Here is a 12,152-nt window from a genome sequence, read left to right on the forward strand (position 1 = left end):
AGGGTTCAGCATCGGAAGAAGATGGGAGCCATGAGCTTATTAACCACAAGTGTTATGAGCCACTTTGTGCTTTGCCTGATAATCTGTATACACAGTAGGTGTGCAGATCAGCTCTGAATAAGACACTGTCCAATAAATGTATTTTTCCCAGACCTCAAGTAGGTTCTGCAAGTCACGATTAGACTGAAAGGCAAAAAAACCCAAAACTTCATGAAACGCTAAAATATTGAAACCCAAATAGAAGGTGCCTCAGCTCAGCAGCAGCTGCCTGAGGGGTATGTGTGACAGCAGTGGGCCCCAACACACTCTTCAGCCACCACAGATGTCATCTTTCCTGCACATCACGCAGTTCATGGGCACAGTGCTCATCCTCACAAGAGCACCTCTTCTCCCCTGCTCTTTCCTAGAGCTGCTGCCAACATCTGTCAGTGGGAAGTCTCAGCAGCCCCAAATCCACACGTGCTGACTTGCAGTCCTGTTGTGTGACCTTCACACCGACACTTGGCATTCTCCAAGTTCCCTGCTTGCATCAGAGTCTTGGGGAGCACAGAACAGCGAAATGCAAATTTCTGTGAGAGTCTCATAAAATTATTTACATCACATGTTGTTTTATCAGTAAAATGGGTCTCATGACAGAAAACTCTGCCTGTTGTCTGAAGTTTGGCTCAGAGCACCAACAAAGTTGCATTCTTCTTACAGATCCACTTCTTTAAAGTCTGGCAGTTATCTGCTTGGAATATGTTTTTTCTTCTGTAGACAGCACAATTCTTGTCAGACTCAATTCTATTTATAGTTACCCTGGTGAGAGAACAAAAGGAATTCAGTGAGTTGTCAGCTTTAAATTCAGTACTGGGTAAGAATATTGATAATATCCTGAGTGGTGGGATTGGGTGATGCCCCTTCGATAACCCACTGTTCTTCAACAGCCACACATAGGTGGGATGGGCACCCACAGGAGAGAATGCTGGCTGCTGAGGGATGGGTGCTCAGGAACATTAGTGTAAGAAGGATGAGAAAACCTCCACATGCAGCCACGATGATGAACTGTAATGGTAAGAGGGAGGGGAAGGACCCTTCAGTTGCACAGATCCCAGCACCCACGCTATGTAACCTGTGTCACGTTCAACAGAGGCAGTCAACACATGGTGTGTAAAGTGAGAGTTTGTTGACTGATTTTAGTGGGAGAAGTGTATATTAATTGTCCCTCTGCATTAGTACATACATGAACTGTGACTGTGGTTGGTCTTACAGGCCGAAAACAAAACTGTTTCCAAAGGTGCCCAGCAGGAACCAGTTAACCTGGAGATGGCCGTCAAGTAGACCCTGAATGGGTGCCTGAGGACTAGATCTGTGCTTTGGGAAATTAGCTTGGATTCAGAATTGTATTTCCATGAAGAGCACCATACCTTTGCTATTCCTGAGGACACCCTCCCCCCACAGATCATCACCTGTTTTTTTTTACTCTGGGATCTTCCACTGAACTCCATTGTTTCTTCATGTCTTGAATCTTCAACTGAATCCAGATATATTTAGTATCTTTCTCTTTATTGTCTATAAACTCCTGTGGAGCAAGTAGAAGCATGTTACTGAACAGCAGAGCTTCCTACTGTGCTCAGGTCACTGTCCTGTCTCATGCACAACTTTTCAGGTAGTCCCTCGCGTGGAGAACAAGGGCAGGGACCCAGCCAGGGCAAAGCAGCCCGTTACAACAGCCCATACATATGTGACAGCCACAGAGTTTCAGGTCAGGCCAGTGCTCAGGCTGACTAGCTGCCTGACAGATGTCAAGAAAAAAACCTCAGTGATACTCCTCACCCTAACAAGGCAGGTTGCAAAGCCTGGTCTTTAAGGTAAAAGACCCATTCCTTGGGGAATGATGAGTTTCTCAGAAAAGCCATTTGATGATACCTTGCTATTCATTTTCCCAAAGGAAATGAGAAGGAGGTCTGTCTCTTTGAATTTCCATTTAGTGGTTGAATCAGACTTCCCTTCCCAGAGCCAAGTAATGGGAATGGGTGGGAAGGCCCCAGCATTTCCTCCTGCCAGTCAAAACTACTCTGGCTTCCCCACCTGCATCTCCTATGCTTCTCCTCTTCAGCTCTACCCTGTGGACACTCTTGAAAGAAGCTCTTGTCTGGGGAGTAGGATGCTCTGCAAATGATGGGCCTCTGGCTTGCCTGCAGGTACACCTGACATCTGGGCCATGGTCAGCAATGGTTGGCCCAGGCAGGTGCCTGTCACACAATTTTCGGGCTGCTGCAAGACTCACCATCTCAATTTCATCTTCAATGACAAGAAGCTGGGATTTCCTGGCCAGACAGTTTCTCTGGCTGTCATCCCAGCTTACAGCCTCCTCGGAGAAGTAGTAACATCTCCCCCTGTGTAGCTGCCACCCAGGAGGACACAACTCACATACTGTTCCTGTGGGTGGAGAGAGGGAACCGTTAGCTCATACCGTGACTTGTTCCAGCTGCCTTGTAGTGTTTTATGTTCGTGTGCCTGGCTGGCTGGTCCAAAAGCAGCCAGTCCCCACTCCCAGACATGTTTGCTGAGTGTGCCCCTCCTCAGCCTCCCACTCCCTTGCCGTGATGCTCTCCACTTCTGCACATCACGGGGATCCCCACATCCCCACACGCCTGCCCTGCAGAGAGCTCCAGGAGGACCTGGAGGGCCGAAAAGACACTTTTCATCCTCCCACATGCAGCCTTTGTGAGGAGACACCGTGCGATGTGGCGTCATGCAGAGCATGTGGATTTGACACGTGATGTGGCTGGAAAGCACAGGCACTTCAGTGACAGCCGAACTGTGACCACGGAGCTGAGGGAACTGTGTTAAATAAGGGGAACACTGCTTTTCCCAGGTCTGCTTCCCATTTCACGTAGAGCATCTGGGAGGAACATCCCCCACATTTTCTGTCTCGGCTTCCTCTAATGTTTCAAAGTAACATGGTTACAATAAGTCCTTAGAAAAGCATTAGTGTTTGCCAACAAATAATAGATCCACGGTAAAAAGACCAGGAAGGTCTTCTCCTGCCTGATGCATGCAACAGGACAGGAAAGCTAAATCCCCTCACACTTTTTGTGAACAATTATTGTCTGGAAAGTGTTCTCCGGGACAAGGGGTGGATCTACAATAGGTGCAATTTCTGACAGCAGTTCCTGGCAGAAGGAAATGTAAAATACCGAAACTATTATTACCGAAAGAGTAGCAAAACTATTGTGATCAAAATGTTAGTTTAGATCCTGTCGTCACTTCTATGAAGAAAGTCCATGCTCCCTGGGTAGTACCGGTGAGTTCCCGTAAACTGCAGGATGTCATAGAAATGGGAACAGAGACAACAAAACTGTGCACACAACACGTCCTCTATGCTGTGAAAGGACTAACTTGCCTCACCTTGTCCATCTTCACACAGTTCCTCCACGAGCCATTTCAGGACCCCCGCTGAGACGGTCTTCTCTGAAGAAATGTGATTGCCAGTGCTATTTAGATCATACAGGGACAAACTTTCAGATTTTCCTGCTCTGCCCTTCAAAACTTAAACCAAAAAAAAAAAAAAAAAAAAGAGTCAAGAAAACGTTGCCCTTGTATCCCGTGATGTGTACCCAGTGTGAATGTGAGGGGATGTACATGTGTGTATACATTGGGGCTTATACACACTCGGTTATGAGCATACTCAGTGAGTAAAACTGGCAAAGGGTGTAGCTGCTGAATGATATGGACAGTACAGGAAAATAAGTTTTTTATTTTTGATAGTTGGATATATAAAGAATACAGAATATTTTGTTGAGATTTTAGGGATGGTTGGGAAGTGTATGTTTTTTCTGAAGTTTTTCAAGGCTTTTCTCTTAGGAAATTAGTATCTTCTCCGTAACAGTTCTTGTATAACTGGAGCATGCCATGGATTATGATATTAGTAGTACCAGGGAACTCTGATTAAATGAAATGGTCTGAAGTCTGTTTTTTATTTTATTTGTTCAAACCTATAAAGTAATTAAGTGAAATGGTCTCAAAGTAGCATCATGGATGCAACTTTTAACTTGTAAGTCAGGAAGGCCAAATGTTTTGATTGTCATAATGATTTGAAATCTGCCTCTACAGCCTTTCAGCATCACTGATGACAAGGTAAACTGCAGCAACTCCCCTTCATCTGCACTATATATGTTAAATGACAGGTAGCAAATGTTCCCTTTGGAATGTTGCACTTGTTTTCCTGTATTTGTGTATAACTTGGCACCTTTAATGCTACACTATGGGAATTTTTCTTTAGGCATGACTCTGCTTGTGAAGTTTAAGCATGTCTGCAACAAAAAGATGAAGCAGATGGTAGGATCTACTCACATTGCTTGGCTAGTATGGCTACGATGCCCAGCAGGATGAGCACAAGGACTCCCAGGACCAGCGTCATGTAGAACCAGGCTGAGTACCCATGTCGGCAGCCTGGAGGGAGGCAGGAGGAAGAGCAGCTTAAAGTTTTTGCACTATTCGAATTAACACTGCCTTTATGTGTGCCAGTTTCTTACGTGGAAACAACAGAGAAATCATCTGCCTAAAATTAGTCTGCTGTTTGAAGTATGCGTGGACATTTTACTTATTAAAAATTTGCATTCATTTTGCATACCTGGAAGTGAAATCGAAAGATTATTTTGTCAGATAGTGCAAGTGATTTTCAACCAGTCATTCCATTAAGAATTCTCTTTTTCTCCTTCGAGCTAATATTTTCAAGAATTGCCTCATCCCACCTACCCACCCACACCCTTCAAGACCCTGCAGAGCAATTCAGGGGAAGTATCAGGGATGGTCTGTGGTACGTTCCTCCCCTCTGGTCACTCTCTCCTGTGTTAATGTGCCTGTCGTGACAGAAAGCTAACTCACCTAAATGCACCTTTTGCACAAAAGGAAAAAAATCCTATACTGACACCATAGCACAGTGAAGTACATCTGACCAAGCATCGCTCCAGCTGTTTGGCACTCATCAGCTTGTGAAAGTGAAACAGTCAGGAAGAGGCAGGACCCGAGGAAATTTGGTTTCAAGTTGCCATTTCCACAAGCCACAGAGTTGCACTTTCATAACAGCTGTTTTCTGGGGCTTGCCTGCGTGAGATGAGCAACCATCCCATTCTCCAGCTGCACAAGCTGTATTTTTGGTGTTCCCTTTCAGCTCACAGAGTTCTGTGGGTGTTTTGCTATTTCCAAGACCAAATGTGTGCCTGTGACTCTTCCTGCAGAGACACTTACAGGAGGGTTCCTAAAAAAATGTGAAATTTTACTTTCCTTTGCCAAATTTTCAATGTAGGGCACAAAGGCATTTTTTTTCAAATTATTTTTAAAATCTCTTTCAATATCATTTTTACAAGGAAAGCGTACAATCGGATAGCCCAGTGAAAAAAAAAAAAAAAAAAAAGTGAAACGGTGAATCAGTTCTTTATTGAGAGATTGAATGTAGAGCACCTGATAACCGGTCCTACTTTTGGGTAATAGGAAAGACTAAATCTATAATTAGTAACCAACAACCAAATTAAATAGCACACTACCAGAAGCGGAAGTCTCTGATCTGCTGGTCCCTTTGGGTTTCGGCTTCACACGCAGCTCAGCATATGTGATCATGTTTCCTGTAAGGAGTAAGGAAATGCTGACATTTGCGGTTGTACAAGCCATTGAGTGGAGAAACAGTAAAGAATTACATGGAAGATGGAGTCTGTATAAAAAGGGGCATGTGTTTCCAGAGGTGTTAGTTCAGCTTGCTGCTTTTTTTTTTTTTTTTTTTTTTTTAAGAAACAGGAGGCAAGATGATGATTCATCATTTCCTGCTGCTGCCAGGAAGTAACTAAAAACCTCCTCCATAATCTTTGCTTGAATTACTTCAGTTCTGTGTGGCTGGACCAGGAGGCAGACAGACAGACTGAAGGATGGGTAAGACCTGGGTACTATCCATAGCAAACATCCCATTTCTTCTTGCTAAGCCATCTCAGGAGGTATCACAGGGCCTTAAGGGGCACCAGAACCACGACTGCTTGGTGCAGCAGGGACACCCCAAAGGGAAAACTGCCACACAGAGAAATGCTTCCGCAGCAAGGTGATTTGGGGGGGCACACTGTTGAGTTGTGAATGTTTACGCCAGCATATGTGTTTATGCCAGGATATTATGTGATGCCTGTAATAGCAGAGGGGTGGACCTGATGTCTGAAGACATCCCTTTCCAGATGCACAGTGCCAAAACAAAACAAAACAAAACAAACATCATAATAGCATGGTGAGAGTTAGATGCATATGGATTCTTTCTGGACACATTTTCAATTTTGGTTTAGCTGTGTATTTTGTAGAGCTCCTGGCTAGTTTTATAGAAGATATTCAGACCTTTAAGGAGACTGATCTTCTTTCCATAAATCATGATATTTTATCAATCTGCATTAAGAATAAGCTTCTGTGCTACAGCCCTAGTTTGTGATCACTGGGGCTTTTAAAAAGAAGTAGCAATTTGTGTTGTATAAAACCTCACTGAACAGGGAAAAACTTGGCAGAAGAAGAGTCTCATTAGGCTAAAATGAGGTAGCATTTGATATGAGAGTTGCTGAAGTGTGGAGAGGTTTTGCAGTAGGAAAAATGCTGAGGGCCTGATTGGTAAATAAGGTTTATTCTTACAGGTAAAATGTTTTATGTTTTAGAGAACGTGACACTTTGATGCTTGCTTTATTACAGTTTATTAGTTCAATAAACGACAGAAAAATTGTAAATTATATTTAACTGTGTAGATAAGTAACTGTTCTCAAAAAGAAAGCTCATAAAAGTTTTTCTTCTTAGAATGTAAATATTTTTCAAAGAACAACAGCCAGGACTTTTCAATTTTTAAATGCACTAGCCTTATAAATGGAGACACTTCTTCTAAAATACATAGTTTGGAAAATCTGCTACTATGACTAAATATTTCTTCTCTCAAATAAAGATCCATTCCTTTAAAAAATCTCTCGCACTGTGTGAAAAAACATTCTATCAGTGCAAACTGAATATTTAAAAAAAAAAAAAAAAAAATTACTTCTATTACAGTGTGTATAGGCTCATGATCATTTGAATGTTTGAATGTGAAGTCCTCAGAAGTCAGCATGTGGTTTTAAAATAACACGTAACCTTAATTTTGCCAATGCTACACCATTATCTGGTTTAGCAACAAGGACCCCTGGTACTAGGTGGAGATCTCTGTCACTTACTAAAACTGAAATTTCACTTCATTTCTATATGCAAATTGTCGAGTGCAGAAAGTCATCTCTATTTACTGGAAGCTTCTACGTGATGAGTGTGCAGCTAGGGAGTTCTTGTGGCAGGTCATTCACTCCAGAGCATCAGAAGAACAAGGAGCTAAGGGAAGAACTAATAGCAGCCTACAACTACTTGTGGGCTAGTTTGATGATGGAGTTATATTCAGTTTGCTTTTCTGCTGCAGGAAAGGTCTTGTATGTAATCATTTGTGAACCACAATCAGGTGACTCTCAAATTATTCTTGAGTAGACTAAGAAGCAAAAACTGTCCGAGTCTTTCATTAGAAAATGGATTTCCAGGATGTGTTTATCCTTGCTTGTAATTTTGGAACACTTTCCTACTTTTGAACATCTGTTTTGAAGTATATGCACTGCAAAAGCACCAGCTAGCCCCAAAGAATGTGCAGAGGTAGTATCACCTACTAACTGCTCCTCAACATGCTCTGCTAGATTGTTGGATAGATTCTTGGATAGATAGTTGATAGGAGATAGATAGTTGGATAGACTGTTGCTAGCATAGCATCCAAGAATCACCCTGTCCTTGTAATTCAGAGTACCTCACTGGCAGCTGAAGTCCATCTGATTGTGTAACAACCTGGCATGGAGTCTCTTGTTGGAACAGGACCACAACAAATCCATTTCAGTCACTTTTCTGGGTGCAGCCTCCCAAACTTACAGCTGCAGGCCTGTTTTTATTGCTGCTTTGTGTTAAACATTATTTAACAGAGTTTGTCCAATTATCAAGTTTATCCCAACAGTTTTGAATAAGCTTTCCTTATCATTAGACTGCAAACTTATACATTCTTTGCAACTGTGCCACCAGTGATTTTTATATCTTTTTTCTTTATCCTCATAAAATACATTGAACAGACTTTGAGATAAAAACAGTATTTGGGAGAACTCCAAGAAACTGCATAATTTGACCAAACCAAATCCATTTCTCACTGATGAGGAAGAGCTAAAAAAAGATGCGGGCACTAGATCTGTGAAAGGGACTTTCATTCTCAAATCCAAATTTTACATGTTTAAAACACCTACTCAACTACTAGAGAACCTTGGCAGGAGTTCAGATCCCTGCATGTTTACCTTTCACGTGCACCAGATCTTGACAGCAGCTGTATTTTAGCAGGGAAGATTAGCTGTGCCCCCCACCAGTGTTTTTTAATATCTGCTCCAGTAAATTACATCTAATGGTCTGAAACCTGCGCAAAATGCAGCCGGGAGGAGGTGGGCATGTTCCACTTTCCCATAGCCTGGTGATGTCAAGTCTTGCCTAAAGTCTGGGAATCCAGCACTCGGAGCCTTCATCTGCTGAATTTGCAGTGGTGACTAAACCCAGCTCTCCCTCCTCCGTGGTGAGAGTTTTAACCACGCAGTACTTTCCTCATGCCCATCCTGAAGCTGCTTCTTTTTCTGCAACATAGTCAAACATCCCTGGCCAAGAGCAAGACGGGCATAAAACCTGGCAAAGGGAGGGCCGTGGGTACTAGCCATCCTCCAGCAGACGTTTCAATGTGTCACAGTCAGGGTAGTGCCAAAGGGAGAGCTTGTGATGCTTGCCAGAGCCCTGTCACCTTGGAGCTGAGACCCTCGCTTTGAGAATCAGCTTCGAATTCCTGCTCCAAACCGGAGGAAGCATTGAAACCTCTTCATGTAGAGCGGGACATGCTGTAAGTGTGTTTGGTATGTGGAATCCGTCCTGTCTGAAGCAGCCTTGAGCCCAGTCCCTGTAGGAGAATACTCCTAGCTTGCAGGGAAGGATCTAACTCCCAGAAACTACCGCCCTGGCAGCACCTTGCATCGCTGCTCTATCCTATTAGCTGCTTTGGGCAGTTCCTAGCTCACCGTGCTAGGATCCCAGATGCTTCTCCATCAGCTGCAAAGAAATGCAGGGCATCTCAGCAAGGATCCACTAGGCGCTGGGGAACCTTAACACTAATCATTGCTACACTTACACTGAGCTTAAATCTGTTTTGTGAACATTGCTCAACATGCCCGTCACATTTTTTCCTGAATTTCCTACCAAGTTTTTAAAAATTACAGAGCTAATTCCCTGGAAAATTTACATTTTCTCCTATTATTCCTATGGTAAAAGTGACTCTTTTTTTTGAAGAATTTCTTGTAATAAAGGAACACTCACCAGCCAGATGAGTATGTGGGAATTTTGGTCGAAGCATTAAAACTTCACAGAAGGAACAAGCAACTGAAATTGTTCATTTGAACTTTTAAGGCATGATAATATGGCTCAAGTTCTTGTCTATTTTAATAGCAGGAAAACCCATGTTAATGAGGAAGACAGAGAAATAATTGTCATTTTGGAGATATTTCTAGCATGTTCTATACTGATATGAGGTCCAATATTGCTTAATACTATTTGGTGCTTTTTCCATTTGTGTCAAAGTAAGTAGAAAAATAATTGCTAATAATATCTGAAAATAACAGGTTGAGAAAACGATAAATAGATCCATAATGACAGCCCTGTAAATTCAAGCCCAGTGAAACAAAATGTGTTTGAGTAGAACCATATATAAGGGTGGGGGAAGGAGATACTGGGAGTTATAAACAGTGAAGGGAAGATTAGTGAAGAGATTTTTGTCTCTGTATAACTGAGACAACATAACTGAGACTTGTAGTAATACTGGGTGCATCTCTGGTGCCCATCTTTCTTAAAGGAGATGTAAACACTGGAGAGTGAACAGAAAAACACCCCCAAAAATGGAATTCTTCAGAAAGGTAGAGTGAAATATTTAAAGGCAAAAGGACACTGAGAAATTACTTGATTACTGTGGCCATTAACTTCATGTGAGAAAATATTGAGTGCTAAAATCTATTGGACAAAGGATTAAAAGAACCATCTAGATGTTAATGAGAACTTTCACTGGAAATCAAAGCCTGGGCTATTCAAATTCAAGTTTTCCTTTAGACAGCATGATCAAGGGATATTTTAGGATGTTTTCAAATCAAGATTTGATGTCCGTCTCCCTTTGCAAATAAATTGTATCACCTGAGAAACCATGCAAAATTCTAGGCAAACCCTCCATGCTTTGTGTTGTACAGTCTACAGTAGTACGAACATCCATGGATGCATGAACATACAGTCTAAGGTAGTATTTTCTGTTAGATATATAATAAAATGAATTCATTTTTATTTTTTAGATACAAGTCTTGTAAAAATATAAAAACCCAGCCATTTTTCCATCATTTAGGTACATGCATTCAGAGCATCACCATCACTATTAATCTACATTGTAAGTAGAAAAATCTAAAAAATGCTCATGACACAATGTTGTTTCCACAAATAATCAAATACATTAATAAACCTTGAAAGCATGAAAATATCATCTTACTCTGACCACAAGCATTTCCTATTTGCTCATAGTGAGAAGCTGTTATGCATACTAACTGTGATCCAGAATTTTGACAAAATGCTTTCATGAATGAATTACATTTTTTCCAAGTAGTGGAAATTCTATTTCTTAAAAGAAATTGGTTGAAATCATCTCCTTACCTTAAATATTGACTTAATCCTTTGTCTTTCGTTACAAATATATGAAGTGATGACACATTGATAATGTGGTTCTGGGAAAATCACTACTGGAAAATTAAATAGGAAGAGTGGAAGGGTTTTAGGAGTCATTCAGTACTTCCTTCAGCGACCATGACCGCACTTTTCACTGTAACTAGTTTTCTGATTTACTAATTAATTTACTACTCCGTTTCCATAAAGATATCATAAAATGTATTGATCTGATTTTTTGGACCAAGTAGAAATTTGGTGGAGCCTATTCTAACAGGTTTTTGATTGTGTTGTTCATATTAAAAAAAAAAAAAAAAAAAGATGATACTCATTATTCAAAAACGAACAATTTTTGCTTCTCATCCTGTTACTCAAAACAAGGGGCCAGAACTGAGACATTACTCTGTAATAACACTGACCTAGGAGTAGCTTTGCTGATTTGTGTCTTGTGAGGACGTCTTCCACCATTTGCAACTTTTCACCCTTGCTGCGACTTCTGCATGCAGCATTTTATAGCATTCCTCTAGTATTACCCAGTGACAATTTTAAGAATGAGAGAGAGAGAGAGAGTGAGAAAGAGAGAGCACACAAGAGAAAACTGTACGCCCAAGAGCTGATCAGATGTTTTACCTGGAACTGATGTCGGAGAAGGAACGTGTGGTCTCTCCCTCGGTAGCATTGCCACGTCTGCGTATGTGATATCACCTGCCATTGATGAGCAAGTGCCTCTGAGTTATGGAAAGAGCCAGTTTAATACAGTGGGTTGCATCCTGTATTAGCTTTGCCTGCCTCCAAAAGTATACATACGCCGTGCTATGGCTCTGAGGAAGGCTGAGAAACAGATTAAAGGAAGGAAGTTACTTCTTTCAATACAGCTTCAAAGCCTATTTTCTGCCTCCATTCTGTCTCTTGTTGTGTGATCTCTTGCCCTTCAGAATACGGGAGAAAATTAACATTAAAACACATTTTTTTAATTAATATAAAAGAATTATTTTTGGCCAAGGCAGAGCAAAGCTTCTAATGAATACCCAAAAATGGACTTACTCATGTAGAAAAGCTTTGCTGCTTCTTACAAGAATAGCTTAAGCAGTACGATTTGTATTGTGGATGTGCTGTGCTTGTGTGCATGATCTTACATAGACTATTCACCTAAAAGGAAGATAAACAAGATATGTATCAGTATAAGATGTTTTGGTGCTAATGTAACTGCACCACAGTTAAAGCTATAAAAATGTAACTCAAATTCTAACCTGCCCCATCCACTGAGTACTATAATGGTTTAACAACTGAATTTAGATTATATTAATGATGCATTAAATTTAACTCAAAATAAAATTAAGAATAATACGATCAATGTCTTTTAAAAGAATGTTTCAATACTATGA

At 41.2% G+C, this 12,152-nt stretch overlaps 1 protein-coding gene across 1 annotated transcript; it reads right to left on the reverse strand.

The window, feature by feature from the left end:
* Positions 1-665: 665 nt before the first annotated feature.
* On the reverse strand, positions 666-11,479 carry LOC141958446 (natural killer cells antigen CD94-like). Its single transcript, XM_074901227.1, has 7 exons — positions 11,398-11,479; positions 5,532-5,609; positions 4,339-4,437; positions 3,394-3,534; positions 2,270-2,421; positions 1,449-1,561; positions 666-798 (listed from the first exon to the last, which is right to left on the reverse strand). The coding sequence occupies exons 1-7, from the start codon at positions 11,477-11,479 to the stop codon at positions 666-668; spliced, it is 798 nt and encodes a 265-aa protein (XP_074757328.1).
* Positions 11,480-12,152: the final 673 nt, after the last annotated feature.

Source organism: Athene noctua, chromosome 3, assembly GCF_965140245.1.
Source record: "Athene noctua chromosome 3, bAthNoc1.hap1.1, whole genome shotgun sequence".
In the NCBI taxonomy this organism is placed as follows: domain Eukaryota; kingdom Metazoa; phylum Chordata; class Aves; order Strigiformes; family Strigidae; genus Athene; species Athene noctua.